This window comes from Biomphalaria glabrata, chromosome 2 (genome assembly GCF_947242115.1).
Source record: "Biomphalaria glabrata chromosome 2, xgBioGlab47.1, whole genome shotgun sequence".
NCBI lineage: Eukaryota > Metazoa > Mollusca > Gastropoda > Planorbidae > Biomphalaria > Biomphalaria glabrata.
The window spans coordinates 35,531,372-35,551,499 of NC_074712.1; the positions used below are offsets into that span (position 1 = coordinate 35,531,372).

The 20,128-nt window shown below is 34.9% G+C and overlaps 1 protein-coding gene across 2 annotated transcripts in view; it reads left to right on the plus strand.

Annotated features, from left to right (window-relative positions):
- LOC106050828 (monocarboxylate transporter 14-like) overlaps positions 1-17,448 on the plus strand; it is a 34,831-nt gene extending 17,383 nt beyond the window's left edge. The window contains exons 2-4 of one of the 2 annotated variants that reach the window (XM_056020253.1): positions 10,398-10,541; positions 14,811-16,112; positions 16,329-17,448. In XM_056020253.1, coding sequence (XP_055876228.1) covers positions 10,418-10,541; positions 14,811-16,112; positions 16,329-16,486 — 1,584 coding nt within the window. In that variant the 5' untranslated portion in view covers positions 10,398-10,417 and the 3' untranslated portion in view covers positions 16,487-17,448. The remainder of the gene's footprint in view (positions 1-10,397; positions 10,542-14,810; positions 16,113-16,328) is intronic. The other variant, XM_056020252.1, reaches the window with a different exon arrangement.
- The last annotated feature ends 2,680 nt before the right edge of the window (positions 17,449-20,128 follow it).

Sequence of the window (20,128 nt, forward strand, 5' to 3'; positions counted from 1 at the left end):
TCATGAGCATTTTATTTCAGGTATTTTATTTCAGGTCGAATATTATTGCATATATCCTATTATAATAGTACAGATACATGACAGACAATTGGAATTTTTCATTGCTTCACACATGTTGAGATTTATATCACATTGAGTATTATTATTCAGAAGATTGATCACATTGAGTATTATTTTCTCAGAAGATTGTCATGTACTATCACAATTATTTTTTCTATGTCAATTTTTCATATGCAATATATTTTTCCATGTACACATTTTCACATTAGCACTAACCAAATGAGTTATGTCATATTTTAATATCATCATGAAGCTTCATAACCTATTCAATTCAAGATTTAATTTATCCAAGTATTATGCTTTGTACAACTTTTGATATTGTCTCATTTTCATAACCACTTGAATAGTGAAACAGGTGTTCTAAGTCATCAATAATTTTATTCACTGCATTTACATTTTTTTTTTATCTCCAAGTTGACTTTATTTTGTCATATGTTACCTCAACCATTTTTCTATAATTTCATGTATGGTATTTTGTGTATATTTAAATAATTTTAATACATATGAGCATTTCCATTACCATACAAATGCTAAATGGAGGGGGGGGGGTAATATGTCACAGATTACATTATAGAATTGTTTGTACATTTCACTTTTGAAAGTAATATAAGCCCTCGACATGAGTCTCGGGATTTAATCCTCAAATTTAGACACTTGACATTCAAGTCAGGATTTACCCAAGGGACGTAATTAGTATGTTTAAAATCTATTGGTTGATTTGAATTTAAACAAAGACATATTTCGAAAAGAGTTAGCGCCAGAGAATTGGCGGGGAGGAAGAAAGTAAGGGGAGTCGAATAAAGAATGTCCTTGTAGACAGTCACGTTTCTAAGAGCTCTGTTTGAAAAGCCTTTGTAATATGTTTCATGCTCATTGATTTGTAATTTGTACATAAACTGTACTTACGTTATATTTAAATAAAGTTCCAGAGTTTTGTTTTATTCAAAGAATCGTTAATTTGTGAGTCTAGATCGTCAGTTTTGTTAACTATTGAATTCAAGTAAAATCCCCGGCATGACAACACATCATACCATCAAAATGTTGTCACACGTATGTTCTTTCTGAAAATATTGAAGCCTGCCTGGTTGGACCACTTCGGGGGCCAATTTTGAGTTTGTGTTTCCACACAAACTGTCTTTTGTAACCTTTGTTATATTTTAATTTTTGTATTAATTGGACTGGTCTCGAAAAACTCTACAACAATCTAAATACAAACTTTGAATCTTTTGCCTTTCACTTTGAGTCGAGGGGGGGGGGGACACTGTTCAACTGCAACATCGAATCAAAAGTACAGAGAGAGGAAAAACTTTACCAAAAAAAAAAGAACAACAAAAAAAAAACAAAAAAAACTAATATCTGTATCTGCGTATGTAACAAAAAAAAACTAATATCTATATCTGCGTATGTAACAAAAAAAACTAATATCTATATCTGCGTATGTAACAAAAAAAACTAATATCTATATCTGCGTATGTAACAAAAAAAAACTAATATCTATATCTGCGTATGTAACAACAAAAGAACCTAATATCTATATCTGCGTATGTAACAAAAAAAACAACTAATATCTATATCTGCGTATGTAACAAAAAAAAACAACTAATATCTATATCTGCGTATGTAACAACAAAACCTAATATCTATATCTGCGTATGTAACAAAAAAAAAACTAATATCTATATCTGCGTAAGGATAAGCCCATCTCAAATGTTCCAATAAGATGAATGATGAAAGACGACAATGAGATAATTGATTACATCCTTGCTACTCGTGTTTCTAATTACATTTCTATCACATTGATATGGAAGAATCATGTCATCTCGAAGTAGATCTAAATGTATTTCTTACTTTTTTCCTGCCAAATTATTTTCGGAACTTTTTAAAGGGAAATACAAATGTAAGTTTCATGCTTCGTCCAAGTGCTTGAATATATATTGATTCTTGACGTCTCTTGCATGGTTTCTCTCCCCTTGAATCCTAGGAACTCTGGAGAATTCTAGGCAGACTACGTAGCCATTTTTTTCCTCTCATTAAGTCTCTGTTGGAAGGAGATTAACTTAATTGAACAGTCATTTTATTAGCATTTTTTAAAAGAGATGAAAGAACACGACACGGTGACATCTCACTGCCCCATTTCTTTCTCTCGCTCTAAGTGAATAATTCTAGCATGTTCTGGACTAAAGAGGTTTCTGATATGGAAATATAAGGCCGCAGATTGACCACATTTGACAATTATTATCTTTTGTTGATGTGCAATTATTTTGTCATTTCATTTTGGGATCTCCATGCGAAAATATTTTTTTTAGTTCGTAAATTGCTTCATGTATCTTTCCATGTAACTTTTCAAAAGTAATCTTCTGGAGTAATACAGTGATAATCTACTGTGCGGAGAAAATCCCATATTTAATTATACAAAGCATGCGTTGTTTTAATTACCGTAGGTTTAATCTTCCCTGAGATTTGACATTCAGTACAAATTAAGTACAAGGAAATGATGTATTTATTTATGTACATTTTATATTATTAATATTATAATTTATGTATTTACAGGCCATGCATGCTATTTAAAAATAGAAATAAAGGAAAATTTAAAAACTATCTTCTCTCACTTGATAATATAAACTATTGAGCAACAAGTCCTAGTTTATGGGAACTGGTCTGGTTTTTAAACCTGATGGTGACAAGGGAATATCTTATCGCGGGGTTAGGGTTAGGGTTGCCACACCCTAAAGCCGCTACTGTTATGGAGCGAAGTGTGTGGCTTTGGGCTGATGTAATTTTTAGAAAAAAATTGACGGATGTGCACCGTAAAAAAAGTGGAGGCCAGCTGATGAAAGGAACAGAGACGGCAAGGTCGTGTAAATATTGTAAGGGAAGAACTGTACATTTTAAGTGAATTGATATAGGATTATATTTCTAAAATAATTTCGCATCTTGCAATTTAATTTGTTTTTTTTTTCATATATTTTTACACTGAAAAACTGAAATATGTAAATATTAGTTAATAAAAAATCATAAAGATTAACTCTAATTTGTTAAAAAAAAGAATTTGAATCTTTATTCAAATTTCTGTATTATCTGTATCAAGCTAATTAATCCACAAACACGGATGAGTTAAATTAGCTGTCTGCACAGGCCCTACCAACCCTACCAACCCTACCAACACAAAAGTTAATAGGACGTTCACCGAGACATTCAACTGTTAAATGCAGGATGAAGACAGTATCGGGCGTAGCCGGTGGGAAAACCTAGTCGACAATAAAAATAGTTATAAAAAAACTATCAACATTGGGAATCAGCTGTCTTCACATCGGCAGACTATTTATTAGCCTACGAATATTTATTAAATTAATTTAGTGGGGAGGGGGAGAGAAAGAGAGAGAGACAGAGAGAACGAGAGAAATATAAATATAAATATAGAAATATAAAAAAAAATGTAGAGTAAGAGATAGGGAGTGAAAGAGTTGGAGGAAAGAGAAAAAACGAAAGGGAGAAAGAAAGAGAGATAGAAAGAGAGAGAGAGAGAGAGACCTATAGTACCGAACGAATCAGGAGCAATGACTGAGAAATAAACATCTATTCTGAACTAATGAATAGGCATCCAGGGAGACGACACAGGAACCACCATGCATTTCGATTTCAGCGTAGCCTCGTCTCTGGTGTTTCCTTTATGTGTAATATAAGTATTTACAGGACACATTTGACAGATTTAGGCCAGTCTTCCATCTGACCTTTAGCATCACAATTGGCTCCGTTTCAAAACTCTACAAGCTTAGAACTCAGAAGGAAAACACACATACATGCAGACACTTTGGTGAAATAAGATGAGTGCTTTTTTTTCCCTCTAAAGATCAACACCGAAATTTGTTAACACTGATAGTCAAACAGTTTTAGCAAGGAACATTCATTTTATTGTTTATGCTGATATTAAGAATGTGATGAAACACAAACTCAGAATCGGCCCCAGAAGTGGTCCACCTAGAGTCTTCACCAGGATTCGAATACGGGATTCCTGTTCCAAGTGCTTTACCCCACAGGCCACACAAAACTAATTGAGTCTTTTCCCCTTTCGGGGGCCGCTAACAATTGTCTTTCTTGCATTAAAAAAAAGGCGAAAATTAGCAAAAAAAAAAAAAAAGTACAACAAGGTTACAAAGATTATTTGTGTGGAAACACAAACTCCAAATCGGCCCCCGAAGTGGTCAACCGTGACAGGTAAAAAAGGCAGGTTTCAATATTTTCAGAAAGAATATCCGAATGGAATTCTATCAAAGGCAAATGACAGAGAAGAATGGAGAAAGAAGGTTGACAGATCTTGTGTGGTGCCCCAACGGATAGGTGAAAGTGAAGTTAGATGTGAATCTGGCCTAACTGATGTCATGTAATGTTATCTAATTGATCTAATTTTTTTTTTGTGTAAAGGGTCAATCTCTTATTCAAAGCCTCAGGAAAAAAAAAACATTTCCGTAAAAAAAAAATGCCTTTAGTTATGTGTCCAGTATCCAACGCCCGGCATTGCAATTCACCGTTGATATGAAAAACTTCTTATTAATTGTTATATGCATATTAAATAGATGTTTTTTCTAAAAAAATAAGTAATCATTTTTTTTGTAATGTAAAGTTAGTAGGACAGAATTTACTTAACTTAGCAATGCATTTGTAAAAATTTTTTGTTGGCAAAAATCTAAAACCGTTTACATAACCTACCGTGTTTGTTACTATTAATAGCAAATAGTTGTCAAAATGGTGTATTTTTATGAAAAAAAACTGCTTGCATAGTTAATTTTAAAAATTAAATTTTATTCGCTTTCAGAAAAGACAAAGTAGCCGTTGCATCAGAACTTTGAAAGTCAGGCAGGTAAAAAGGCAGGTTTCAATATTTTCAGAAAGAGTATCAGAATGAAATTTTATCAAAGACAAAAAACAGAGAAAAATTGAGAAAAAAGGTTGACCGATCTATGTGGTGCCCCAACGGTCCAGCCCGGTCCAGCAGAGACCAAGGTATAGGTGAACGTGAAGTTAGATGTGAACCTGGCCTAACTGATGTCATTGATTAACTAATGATTATCCAATTGATCTAATTGTTTTGTAAAGAGTCAATCTGTTATTCAAAGCCTCAAGGAAAAAAAAACATTTCCTTAAAAAAAAATTTGTTTTCCGTGAAGAGGGCCGTGCTGCAGTTTACGCAATAATATGAAAAACTACTAATTAATTGTAGGTTAAAATTTTGTTCCACTTATATGTGTATATCTAATATATTTTTGTCTTTTTAAAAAAAGTAAACATTTTTTTTTTGTAAATGTAATAGTTAGTATAACAGAACTTAAATAACTTAAAATATTTTTTTTGACTACAAATTTAAAACCACTTACGTTAAAACTATGGTAAATAGTAATCTCCCTTACTAAATAGCCTCCCGTGTTTGTTACTATTAATAGTGAAAAGTTGTAAAAATGGGGTATTTTTATAAAAAAAAAAAACGCTTGCATAGTTGATTTAAAAAATAAAATTTTTCGCTTTCAGAAAAGAAAAAGGTAGCGTTGTATCAGAACTTTGAAAAGTCTAAGATATCTTGATGTTGGATTTTCAATATCTTCTAGTTAACGAGATCTAAACGGGACGGACGGACAGATAGACCACAAAAAATTAATAGCTTCTATTCCCCTTTCGGGGGCCGCTAATAAAATGTGCGATTAGAAATTTTAATTTTTTTAAAATCAATTTTTGTTTTTGTTTAGCGCTATTTCATGCTTTTAGCTTTCTCACTACGTTATGATCCTATCACTTGCCTGGACCAGTTGGTGGGGTAGAAAGAAGGGGGTATCTGGGTGATCGCTTTTTAAATTATAAAAAACAAATAAACGTAAATTGAACGACCTGAATTCGAGCTCAGTGCTTAAGTCTCCACAAGCTGACACTCTACCACTGTGCTAGCGCAGTGCTTAAGAAAGTGGAATGTTTTATAGTTATCTATTGTAAGCTTCAAACTACAACCTACAAAGGGGACTAATTCAGCTGATACCATCATATCAGTCAAGTGCGATTTCTTTCCCTTGTTCGAGATAAAAAACAACAACTTTTAGTATGGATAATTCATTCTGTCGGAGAACACGTCCAGCAAAACCTCATGCGACGCTCTGTCACAACCTTACTAAGGGGTCGACTCCCAGTTTGGCATAGGATTTCATTGATTGAGACCCGATCTCTGTAACTGACTCTTTTAGATCCGTCTTAGCCATTTTTGTTGAGCCACATTTAGTCTTTGGCATACATAGTTCGCTAAAATAGGTTTGGCCTAATTAAATTTGTTTTCTGGAACTAGAATTTTGATCCCAGAAATCAGTGAGCTCCCCAAACTGTTTCTAACTCTCCGCAATGGAGTGACTCGTTGGATCAAGTTACTTCTAAGTGTCAATGTTCAAACTTTCAAAGCCATTTCTCATGAAACTACTTATTTTAGTAGATCTTGACCACTTGACTCAGGAATTTAAGTAGATTGTAGATCCTTCAGCTGAAGTTCCAACATATTCGCCATATTTTATTCGTCACCAACATTTCTATTTTATCAGCGGGTATCATATTTATTTACTAGTGCTTCAAGTTTTTTTTTTTTTTTTTTTTTTTTTTTAAATACCGAAGTAGCAAAATAAAAGTTACGCAAAAAGCTCTATCCATAGACATAAATAAATATAGACTGGCCGATTAAAGAGTTTTATGAAACGAAAATTTGTGACTTGCAATTTTGTGTACTTTATTATACAGCATTTATGAGCACTATAAAAATTAAGTATTCATATCTATTTCAGCCATAACCTATATAAGTATTACAATATGTTCACTAGTGTTTTGTTTAGTCCCTAAGAATGAAGATCATGCAATTTTTCATAATTCGGAAATCCGAATACAATAGAAATACATGTTTTCAAGTTACATGAAGTTACTTCCTTCGGCCAGTCTATATTTATTTATGTCTATGGCTCTATCACACAAATGAAGACGACTTTCAGTTTTGTACATGTTTATAAAGCACCACTATTGAGAATTTCAGTATTATTTAAATACGATATATCAAGCATCCAATTCAAGCTAGAAATATTAGATGATTAGGCCTACATGAACAGAAAACAAAGGGAAGCATTCTTGAAAGGCTTAAATCTATGCTCATATAAAAATACATGTTCAAAAAGTTTCTTTTGATTATTTTTTGTTAATCCAAACTTAGTTCTATATGCTAACATATTCTCTATGACAATTATCTGTAAAACTATAAGCGTTATTGACAACACATGTACCGGAAGCTCAAAATTGGAACCAGTGAAATCTGCCCATGTGGAGTATCACCAGAGAATGCCGAACACGTCCTCCAAAACTGCTCTCTTTACCAAGAGGCCCGTATAAGACACTGGCCCCAAAACACCCCAAAAAAAAGAAAACTATATGGAGAGCTCCCTGATTTGGAAACCACTGCGCAGTTCATCTCATATATTGGTCTAGTCATCTGAACGCTCCAACATAACAATGAGAACGAAGAAGAAGAATTGAAATCTAATTTTAGCCTAAGGTTTGTTGCGGTCAAAATATCAAAACCTGAAACAGACTCATAGGGGCCGCTGCAGTTTATGTGAAACCAGTACTCTCTTGGTTATCTTTTTAAAATAATTATGTACAGGACAAACAATGAAAACTTTAAAAACTTAATAATACACATTCTGTACCTAATGAAGAAATAGTGTATGAATTATTCTTACTAGATTATAAATATGTTTACGTTTGTTTGTATTATATTTAAATAGAAAACTATGTAGGTTATAGAGACTGCGGTATGTAGGTTATAGAGACTGCGGTATGTAGGTTATAGAGACTGAGGTATGTAGGTTATAGAGACTGCGGTATGTAGGTTATAGAGACTGCGGTATGTAGGTTATAGAGACTGCGGTATGTAGGTTATAGAGACTGCGGTATGTAGGTTATAGAGACTGAGGTATGTAGGTTATAGAGACTGCGGTATGTAGGTTATAGAGACTGCGGTATGTAGGTTATAGAGACTGCGGTATGTAGGTTATAGAGACTGTGGTATGTAGGTTATAGAGACTGAGGTATGTAGGTTATAGAGACTGAGGTATGTAGGTTATAGAGACTGCGGTATGTAGGTTATAGAGACTGAGGTATGTAGGTTATAGAGACTGTGGTATGTAGGTTATAGAGACTGTGGTATGTAGGTTATAGAGACTGCGGTATGTAGGTTATAGAGACTGAGGTATGTAGGTTATAGAGACTGCGGTATGTAGGTTATAGAGACTGCGGTATGTAGGTTATAGAGACTGAGGTATGTAGGTTATAGAGACTGAGGTATGTAGGTTATAGAGACTGAGGTATGTAGGTTATAGAGACTGCGGTATGTAGGTTATAGACTGAGGTATGTAGGTTATAGAGACTGAGGTATGTAGGTTATAGAGACTGAGGTATGTAGGTTATAGACTGAGGTATGTAGGTTATAGAGACTGAGGTATGTAGGTTATAGAGACTGAGGTATGTAGGTTATAGAGACTGCGGTATGTAGGTTATAGAGACTGAGGTATGTAGGTTATAGAGACTGAGGTATGTAGGTTATAGAGACTGAGGTATGTAGGTTATAGAGACTGAGGTATGTAGGTTATAGAGACTGCGGTATGTAGGTTATAGAGACTGAGGTATGTAGGTTATAGAGACTGAGGTATGTAGGTTATAGAGACTGCGGTATGTAGGTTATAGAGACTGAGGTATGTAGGTTATAGAGACTGAGGTATGTAGGTTATAGACTGAGGTATGTAGGTTATAGACTGAGGTATGTAGGTTATAGAGACTGTGGTATGTAGGTTATAGAGACTGAGGTATGTAGGTTATAAAGACTGAGGTATGTAGGTTATAGAGACTGCGGTATGTAGGTTATAGAGACTGAGGTATGTAGGTTATAGAGACTGAGGTATGTAGGTTATAGAGACTGAGGTATGTAGGTTATAGAGACTGCGGTATGTAGGTTATAGAGACTGCGGTATGTAGGTTATAGAGACTGCGGTATGTAGGTTATAGAGACTGCGGTATGATTGGTATAAGAGAAACGTGAGACTATCTGGTCTGTCACTTAATTAATCTTTCCTGGTGCCAATGCATGTAAGTAATCTCGAACATTCGTCCGTTAGACTTATTCAAGATGAAATCTGAATCCCCCAATAACCCATAGGAAGCTATTTGAGTGTTGTATGGTGACCCTGGGTCAGCAGCCAAGCGTATATTCAGTGCAACAGAAGAAAAGCAACCGAAAAAAAAAAACGGCCAAGAGAATCCCCTTTAGGGAAAGAACGGTTTGGGAAAAAAAGGGGGGGGGGCAGTAATCGATAATTTTGGTACATTCTATGGCAAACACGTCCGTTGACTTGCTGGTGTAAGTTATCCTGAGGTATGGGCCTACTACTTTTAGCAGACTCTTGTTTTTTTTTTATTATCTTATCTTATAATTTACAGACGTTACTTCAAAAGAAAAGATAATTACGTCCAATGCGTGTCCATGTGTCAATCTAGTCATGCATGTTAATCAGAGATTTAATCTCAGCTTAGTCGTTGGCTTTCCTGGCTGATTCAGGCAACCCATTCCTTGCTTTAATGACACTAGTGAAGAAACAGCACTTGTATGACTTTGTCCTAGCATTTTGAATAAAGCATACGCTTTCATCTTTGTGTCTATCTGAATATTTAAATAGTTTTTTTTTTTTTTAATTTCTAAGTTATGGATCAATGTTTTATTCAGCATTCTTACTTTACTATTTAGTTTGTTTCTCTAGTCTAATGTGAATATTCGTTGGTTATAAATCTTTTAGTTCTATTTTGCGTCTGTTTTAATTTTGTTTTTGTTTTCTCAAGTTGAGGGATCCCAAACATTCTAATATTGGTATAAACAAGGTTTAATAGCATTTTAGTTTTATGTTCGTGTTCGATTTGTAAAAAAATTAATTTAAATTATTTCATCTCTATGATGATTACATGATAACTCTTCATTTGTTATAAATCGACATATTTTGAGCTAGTCTGTGTTACTTGTGCACTGAATAATTGTGTGTTTACTCTTAATAGTTGCATAAACTATACATTTAAATTTGATTAATTTTAATAATTTTTTTAAAATGTATTATTTCATGTAAAATGTAGAATGGTTACATTTTAAAAATACATGATTAAATTTGATTTAAATAGATCTAAGTAAAGATTGAGATGTGGGCCATTGTCTTATCTCTACTGTATTTTGTTGTGTATGTCTAGCATGGTACAGAAGATTATTTTGTTTACTTTCTTTTCATCTCTAGGTCCCATAGTGAGTTTTTTAATGACCAAGTTTTGCTATAGAAAAATTGCTTTATGTGGCTCTGCGCTTGTGACTGTAGGTCTGCTTGGGATGCCATTTATACCCTATATACCCACTATGTGTTTCTTCTTTGGAGTTTTAACTGGTAAGTCATTTTTTAAAGTAACATTTTTGGTATTCTACTTGTGAAGCTAGGTACTTTAAAAGTACCTGTGATTTTACGGGCCAATACTAAAATAGAGATTGATACTGACAGTGTCCAGTTCGTTTGTACCTAGTTTGACCATCGCAGGGTTAACCTACGAGTTTGGCAAAACTTCTTGTTGAGGGCCTGTTTTGATCATGTAAAAAAAGAAAAATAAAACAAAAATACTTTTAAAAAAAGTTTATATTAAGTGTAATTGTATCAATTAGTTTGGATCATTTCTGTAATTAAATTTATAATAGATCTAAACTAACAATAATGCTATAAGAAAATAAGAAATATTTGTATCATGTGTATTTGTTTAGTGCAATTTCATTCTTTTAGCTTTCTCAATGCGCTATGATTCTATGATCCTATCCCCTGTGACGAGTGACATGTCTGGACACTTTGGAAAGGGGGAGGGAGAAGGAAGGGCCTGTGTGAATGTTACTGTGATCGCTTTTTAAATTAGAATTCGAGAGCTCAATGAAAGCCAATTTAAACCAATACACTAACCTCTGTGCCAGTGAAGTGCTTATGAAAATATAAGGTTTTATTGTTAGTTTTTTTTAAGCTACACCTTGTTTTCTTACTAACATTGAAATATTGAAATGAAGATATAAATGAAAGGGCCGTAACTTTACGATAAAGTGTGGACTAAGTCACAAACATAGACATAAATAAATATAGACTGGCCGATTAAAGAGTTTCATGAAATGAAAATTAGTGACTAGCAATTTTGTGTACTTTATTATACAGCATTTATGAGCAATATAACAGTTAAGTATTCATATCTTTTTCAGCCACACACCACACACCTATATATATATTGTAAATAAGGAGGCAGTGTAGTTTTGTCATAGACATAAATAAATATAGACTGGCCGATTAATGAGTTTTATGAAACAAAAATTTGTGACTTGCAATTTTGTGTACTTTATTATACAGCATTTATGAGCAGTATAAAAGTTAAGTATTCATATCTAATTCAGTCACACACCTATATATATTGTAAATAAGGAGGCAGTGTAGTTTTGTTTAATCTCTAAGAATGAAGATCATGCAATTTTTCATAATTCGGAAATCCGAATACAATATATATATATACATGTTTTCAAGTTACATGAAGTTACTTCCTTCGGCCAGTCTATATTTATTCATGTCACAAATAACAAAATGGCATGCACGAAAAAAGAAATGGCTTTATCTTATTGCACGTTTCATTAGTTTCATTTTTCATTATATTCTGTTTTTTTTTTTTCATCAGTAGGTCTATCATTAGGAGATAAGAAAAATACTTTTTAAAATGGCTACATTTCTGACCCCTTTGTTAAAGTGTCGCGAATGAAGCCGCCAGTCTGCGCAGTTTAAAAGTTCTGATTCATTTTAGTGTTCTATAAACTTTCAAGTGGAAGTCTCCTTGCAAGGAAGTAAACTTTTTTTCTGCAGTAATGGAACTAACGTGATTTTTAGTGAAGTTAGGACTCTTGCGGGATGTTTGTGGAGCCCCTACCCTCTTCAAGCTTCAACAGAAGCTATTCGAAACGCATGCCATTGGAAACATTTTATAGGTAGAGGAGTACTTATATCTATTGCCGGTGATAACAACCTAACGGAACCAGCTTAGACTATGACAATAAATCATCATTATCTTTCGTCGTAAAGGTGCTGTGACAGTTTGCGTAATCAAATCCGTCCAGTTTATCCGGTCAGCAGGATAACAAGAGAGAGGCCGGTTCATTCTTTTAGGTTATCCAGCCAGCTTTTCTCTGGACGACACTGTACCTTGAAAGATGACTTGCGACAGTAAGTCATTTCTTCCAATGTGATCAAACCGCTCAGCTTTCGTCTCATACAAGATTGAAGAGTTCCTCCTTTTAGCCAGCCAGAGTGTTGACTTGTAAAATTACAAACTCATTTGTTTTCTTTTCCTAGTAGCATTTAATCTCCAAGGCTTGAAGTCTTCTTTCAGCCTCAGCGTTCAGTGTCCAACTTTCACAACCATATAAGAGTAGAGAGACCACTAACTTTCACAACCATATAAGAGTAGAGAGACCACCAACTTTCACAACCATATAAGAGTAGAGAGACCACTAACTTTCACAACCATATAAGAGTAGAGAGACCACCAACTTTCACAACCATATAAGAATAGAGAGACCACTAACTTTCACAACCATATAAGAGTAGAGAGACCACTAACTTTCACAACCATATAAGAGTAGAGAGACCACTAACTTTCACAACCATATAAGAGTAGAGAGACCACTAACGAACAATTAATTGGCTTTTATCCCTTTTATTGATTCTCCATATCTTGTTATATTTGACATTAGGTATTTAAATGAGTCAACTTCTAATAATTAGTCATTCATCTGCATGCAACATTTTTATTATCTCTATCACAAACGAGTACTTTGCTTTTTATTTTAGCACCGAGTTCCATCCAAGTGCTCTAGCTGCATCATTCCGTCTTGAAGGGTGTGTTAAAAAATAAATTTAGAGCTTCACAATTTTTTTTCGTTTTAAATATTTTTATTATTATAAACTTTTGCTTGCTCAAGTATAAAATTACAGCTCATTTTCTTTATTTTAACCTAGGTCTATCGTTAGAGCAAACTTATTCATTACATTACTCATTCTCATTTTGTATGGGGTTCTATTTTTTTTTCTTTTTTTTCTCCAATCAATCATAGTTTTGTTTTGTTTTTGTTGAACACAACCAGTCTACAGCCTAAAGGAAACAAAAATGACACCAATCCTTTGGTGAATGATAAAATGTATTGATTAAATACATCGGGCTGTAAGTTGTCCGATTACTTCACGTGCGCCTGTGTGTCTAGGTTTGAGGGTGTATGTGTTTATATTATGTGTGCATGTGTAATAAATATAAGGGAAAAGACATATACAGGGGTGGAGAGAATGGGAAGAAGATATAAAGGAGAAAAAGGGGGAGGGGGGTCGATCGATCCCTTAGAATTAGTGAACTTTCGTTAAGACCTCTTGTAGAATTAGTGAACTTTCGTTAAGACCTCTTTTAGAATTAGTGAACTTTCGTTAAGACCTCTTGTAGAATTAGTGAACTTTCGTTAAGACCTCTTTTAGAATTAGTGAACTTTCGTTAAGACCTCTTGTAGAATTAGTGAACTTTCGTTAAGACCTATTGAACCATTTTCTATCTTAAATTTAGGCTGCTACCAGAATTACTTAATTCTACCTACTCTTTTATTTTACAAGTATATCTGTGTCTTATTTTTTGGGGGGGGAGGGGCTATTTAGTGTTATTTCACCAACATACAAAAGAACACAGTGTAGGCTACAGGCTACCTAGTGTAGCCAACATACAGAAGAACACAATGTATGCTAGAGGGTACCTAGTGTAGCCATCTGCTAGGACGTCATAACACGAACGTCAAGTAGTGGGTGAGGAATAAAGTAAGGACGTTGAACAATGGAGGTGAATAACAGGGATTGACGTGAAAACAGGAACACTTGGACAAATGGAGTTGGAAATGAACAAAGTAGTGGCTGTGTAACAAAGTAGTGAATATGTAACAAAGTAGTTAATGTGTAACAAAGTAGTGAATATGTAACAAAGTAGTGGCTGTGTAACAAAGTAGTGAATATGTAACAAAGTAGTGGCTGTGTAACAAAGTAGTGAATGTGTAACAAAGTAGTTAATGTGTAACAAAGTAGTGAATATGTAACAAAGTAGTGGCTGTGTAACAAAATAGTTAATGTGTAACAAAGTAGTGATTATGTAACAAAGTAGTGGCTGTGTAACAAAGTAGTAAATATGTAACAAAGTAGTGGCTGTGTAACAAAGTAGTGAATGTGTAACAAAGTAGTTAATGTGTAACAAAGTAGTGAATATGTAACAAAGTAGTGAATGTGTAACAAAGTAGTGGCTGTGTAACAGAGTAGTGGCTGTGTAACAAAGTAGTGAATATGTAACAAAGTAGTGAATGTGTAACAAAGTAGTGGTTGTGCAACAAAGTAGTGGCTGTGGAACAAAGTAGTGGCTGTGGAACATAGGAGGTAGATAGCAGGGATTCAGCTGAAAAAAAAAGTAAACCTTGAAAAATACTGCGACAAGTTGAATTTGTTTGTGCCTGTATTTACTCTCTTCCTTTTTTTTTTCTTTATCTTTCTTATTCACTTGCCTAACGTGCTACATAATAATAGCCTTTTGCCTATTGACTTTGCCTATTGACTTTGTCTATTTGTCAGGATTTGGAAACTGCTGCACTTACATTCCATCCCATGTTCTGAGCGGACTTTACTATGACAAGTATCGCAGCATTGCTACAGGAGTCTCCACCAGCGGATCCGGACTTGGCGCAGCTGCCATCCCTGTGATTGTTGGGCTTCTTATCGACACGTACAGCTGGAAAGGTTCCCTCATCTTCGTGGCAGCTCTTAATTTGCATCTTTTCATCTTCGCCGCCCTTTTGCGCTATCCGTCCAAGCCTTCTGCTCCATCACGGAAGCAGATTTCAAAGCCGGTGATAAAACACGATGACGACAACCCAACGGAATCGCAAGACGAGAGAAGCATGCTGGTCACGCCCAAAAAAAAAAGGACGGACGAAAATTTGGCGGAGAAGTCGAAATCCGACCGTCCCAAGAGCTGCAGCAGCTTTGCTAGCTATCAGACTATAGCTAATTACGACAACTTTGGGGTCGATCTTCGTGAAATCGATTTCATTGATAAACTAAGCACCGCCAGTTCTGCAGATACTATATCCGGGCCAATGAAAACTTCTTTTAGTCGAGGCTTTTCCGCGGAGTCCAGTGCTGCAGAGAAACCAGTCAAACTTAGGGAAAATCGCAAAATCATACAAAAACGGCCTTCAGAGACTCTTCGCTACAATGTGGATAGCCATAGGGTCAGTTTTCTGGATGTTTTATATCCACGATCTGTATCCGGTCATTCCCTCTTTGCCCTGGGGTCAAGAGGATCCAGTGTAATCTACATTGAGAATATTCTGTTACTTGAGCCTCATCGATCAGTGTCGGATATGAATAGAAGTATCTCTATCGCTTCCAGCATGCCGCTTTCTTCCAGGCACATTTACATTTTTACAAACTACCGTTTCAATATTTATTTCTTGAGTAACGTCATGTGGAACGCTGGGTACGCCATCATCCAATCGTTTGCACCGGAGTTCCTTCAGGACAAGGGCCTCACCTTAATGGAGGCCGCCTGGCTGAGCGGTACTTTCGGATTCGCCAGTTTTCTTGGCGGGATCTTGGGCGGTGTCGTGGGTAATGTGGAGAAAATTAACCGCCAAGTGCTTTACACAGTGGCTTGTGTGATGATGGGGGCTGGAGCGATCGGTTTCCCGCTCTTTCATGACGTCATGTTGTACAGTCTCCTCCTCGTGGTCAGCGGACTCTCTTTTGGTGTCATTCTAGGGCTCCTGATTGTTGTACTCACAGATCTAGTAGGAGTTCAGAGTTTAGGCAATGGCCTCGGGTACCTCATGCTATCTAATGGATTTGGTACATTCCTTGGTCCACCTCTAGCCAGTAAGATTTTAGGCTTAATTTTGTATAAATTTACTAGAAATGTTGATATACTTTTATAAACTCTTTCTAATATTATAATATAATTCTCAAAGGCTTAAGTTATTCTCTGAAAAAAGTAGGCCTAGTATTTTAAATTGTTAAAAAAGAAAAAAAATGTCTATATGAGTTCTAGCTAATGAGCCGTGACTAACAAGAACTATGGAACTGTATCCTCAGGTTGTTTAAAAGAGTTGACCGGAGCCTTCGACACAAGCCTTATACTAGCTGGCTGTCTGTGTGTGGTGGGTGGCCTCATCATGTTCTTGATGCCTTGTTCTTGGTGCAGCCAGGGGACACGACCCAAAGTGGAAGAGTGGAAGATGGTAGTCCTGTGATCCTGCTAAAGAGAATGTCTTGAATTTATAAGATCTATGTCCTAGCAGCTACTGCTCTCCAAGACTTAAAGGACACAGTACTGGAGGAGTGTTTTTTTTTCTTTTTTTTTCCCTACACATTCTGCCTCTTTGCCTTATTTTTTTCTTAATCAACCGAGTGTCTTTAGAGACCAACAATGGATCTTGGCAAGTTTATATCATATATAGGATTTGAGAAAGTAAGGCAACAGTAAATTATATTTAATTAAAGTATGACATTTTAGCATAAGTTAAAGTTGAAAATATCAGTTGGCCGTCGTCATAGGCGCTATATATAATTCTGAGTTTATAGGCAACTGTTCATACTTTTGTCCTTACTAATGAAACATTGTGACTCATGCGTATTGCTGAGTTAAGGTAGCTTCAGTTCACTCCTTTAGTATTGAAGATATACGTTTAGTGAGTGACTATGCAATATTTTACACAAAAAGTGCTTCAACTCTGCAGAAAATACGAAAGTAAAAAAAAAAAGAAGCACCCTGAAATGACTATGAAACTGTGTAGTCTGGAAACTTTAAAGAAATATTTACGTTTACAAAACATCGAGAGGTAAAACGTGTCTGCTGAAAATGTTTTTCATGTATTATTACAAATGTAAGGAACTAGCTTCTTTATGTTTCTTTATTTCAACCTATGCACTAATGACTTTTGTATGATGTGCCAAGAGCAATATGTGTGTATGTAGCGATGTTGATGGGACATAATGAAAAAGAACAAGAGAAATTTCTTTCTTTCATTATAAACTTGCACTGAGCGATTACTTCTCTGCTGTTGTCATTATAAAAATCTATTTCAATGAACTGAATTATACAGGTCATGACCTGTGAGATTATGTGTTGCTTAGGTAGAACAATTAGGCCTACATGAGTAAATAATTTAAGTTCCCCTTCCAGACCTTGCAATCTACGGGGCAGATGATGTAAAGGCAATCTATTTCGGCCCATCGTTAACAAGGGAGTCATGTGTCCAGCACTAGCAGATCCAGAACTTTGGAGTGGGGCGGGGGCGATTTTTTTCCAAACCCTAACCCTAACGCCCAGTAAACCCTAACCTAAGCATAAACGCGCGTACAGCATATATATATATATATTGGCGAAAAAAAACAACACATAAAAAAAAACAGCCATGTTGAGGCCTTTCTCGACAGCTAGCTGGTCTGGGGGAGCAAAGGAAGCTCCCCCAGTGGGGTCCGAGGCGAAACCCCAACGCCAAAAGCGTTTTCTTGCATTCTTCACTGCAGAACACGCATTAGCCTGACATCTTCAGCTCATTATTCATACTATTAATAAAGGACCTTTTGAATAATGTTTTCTTGAAAAATATTCTAATATGAATTTACAAGCCCTTACTACATCGCAAATACAAGCGATTCGTTCCTTGAAAAGATAAGATACCCCACATATAGAATCAACATTTTGTAAAATTAATACCACCTCAACATCCCTAACAATAGGCAGCATTTACAGACCACCAAATTCTAGTTTAGAATACATACAGGAACTATGTAATCAGATTACTACACTTAGAGAGACAAATAAAAATGCAGTTTTTTGGATTATGGGTGATTTCAACCTACCTGATATAAATTGGAAAACACTAACCATAGATAAACACCAAAACCTTAAGGACATAAATGAGCTTTTCATAGAAACTTTACACAACCTAATCAAATCATTAAAAAGCCAACTAGATTAAACAACACATTAGATCTCTTCTTAACCAACAGACCTGGATTAGTAGTTGATTATGATATTATCCCTGGTCTATCAGACCATGAGATCATACAAATACACAGTCAGATAAAAGCAGTATCCAATACAAAACCCAAAAGAAAAATCTTACTCTGGAATAAATGTAACCTAACACAACTACACCAAGCTGCATTAAACTTTCAACAAACATTCTTATTAGAAAAAGACATTAACCAACCAGTCGATGACCTCTGGAATTTCATTAAAAACCATCTTAAAAGCATTATAGAAAATCATATACCAACTAAATACACATTAAACAAAATAAATAAATGCTGGTTTAATAATAGACTAAAGAAGCTTTGTAAACAGAAAGAAAACCTATATAGAAAATTTAAAGAAACTAATGCAGAAAGAGTTTACAAAAAGTATATAAAAATTAAACACTTAACCCAAAAAGTAAGCAGACAGCTGCAGAATGAATACATAAACAATTTAATATCTAAAGATAACAACAAAAACCTATGGTCATACATTAAGTCTAAGAAAATGGAAACAACAGGCATAGCGCCATTAAAAGATGAACATAACAAAATACATAATGATAATGAAACTAAAGCAAATATCCTAAACAAATACTTTGCATCAGCATTCTCAGCCCCAGGAGACAAAGACATATTACTGAATTTGAACCAAGTAGACAACATAGAAGATATAGTAGTACAAGAAAATGGAATTCAAAAACTATTAGCAAACACCAAACCAAATAAAGCGTCTGGACCTGATGGTATTCCAGCTAGATTACTCAAAGAACTAGGCAATGAGCTAGCCCCAGTGTTCAAAATACTCTTTCAGGCTTCACTTAACCAGGGCAGAGTACCAAAGGACTGGAAAGAAGCTAATTAATGTCACCCCCCTATTTAAAAAAGGAGAAAAATCTGACCCAGAAAACTACAGACCAGTATCACTTACCAGCATCACATGTAAAATCCTAGAACACATAATATGTAGCAACATCATAAACCACTTAGACAAACATAATGTCCTCACACCATACCAACATGGCTTTAGGAAATATATATCATGTGAAACACAACTAATAGGACTAATTGATGATTTTTCAAAAGGTTTAGATAATAGTGAACAAATAGATGCTATCTTACTAGATTTTTCTAAGGCTTTTGACAAAGTTCACCACCATAGTTTGCTTAAAAAATTAAAATATTTCGGCATTAATGGTCCACTGCACCAGTGGATTAAAGATTTTCTGATAGGGAGAGAACAAACTGTAATAATAAATGGCTCTAAATCAACACCGATAACAGTAAACTCTGGTGTACCTCAAGGAACAGTCTTGGGTCCACTACTATTTTTAATTTACATAAATGATTTACCAAATTGCATTACTTCAGGAACAAAAGTCAGATTATTTGCAGACGATTGCATAATTTATAGATCAATAAAAACAACACAAGACACAGATATTTTACAAAGAGAATTAGATGAATTACAGAAATGGGAATCAAATTGGAGCATGTCTTTCCACCCAGAAAAATTTCAGTTGTTAAGAGTAACAAAAAAAACTAAAACAAATCAATTCCACTTATCTTATTCATGGCAAACCAGTAACACAGACTAAAAACGCAAAATACCAAGGTGTTATAATAAATGAAAAACTGTCATGGAATCCACATATTGATGAAACTACAGAAAAATCAAACAAAGCATTAGGATTTATTAAAAGAAATTTCTATAAATCAAATAAGAACATAAAACTAAAATGTTATTTAACCTTGGTTAGGCCAATAATAGAATATGCATCCTCCATTTGGGACCCCTCAACTCAAGAAAACATTAAGAAACTGGAACAGACACAAAATAGAGCAGTGAGATTCATAACAAAAGAATATTC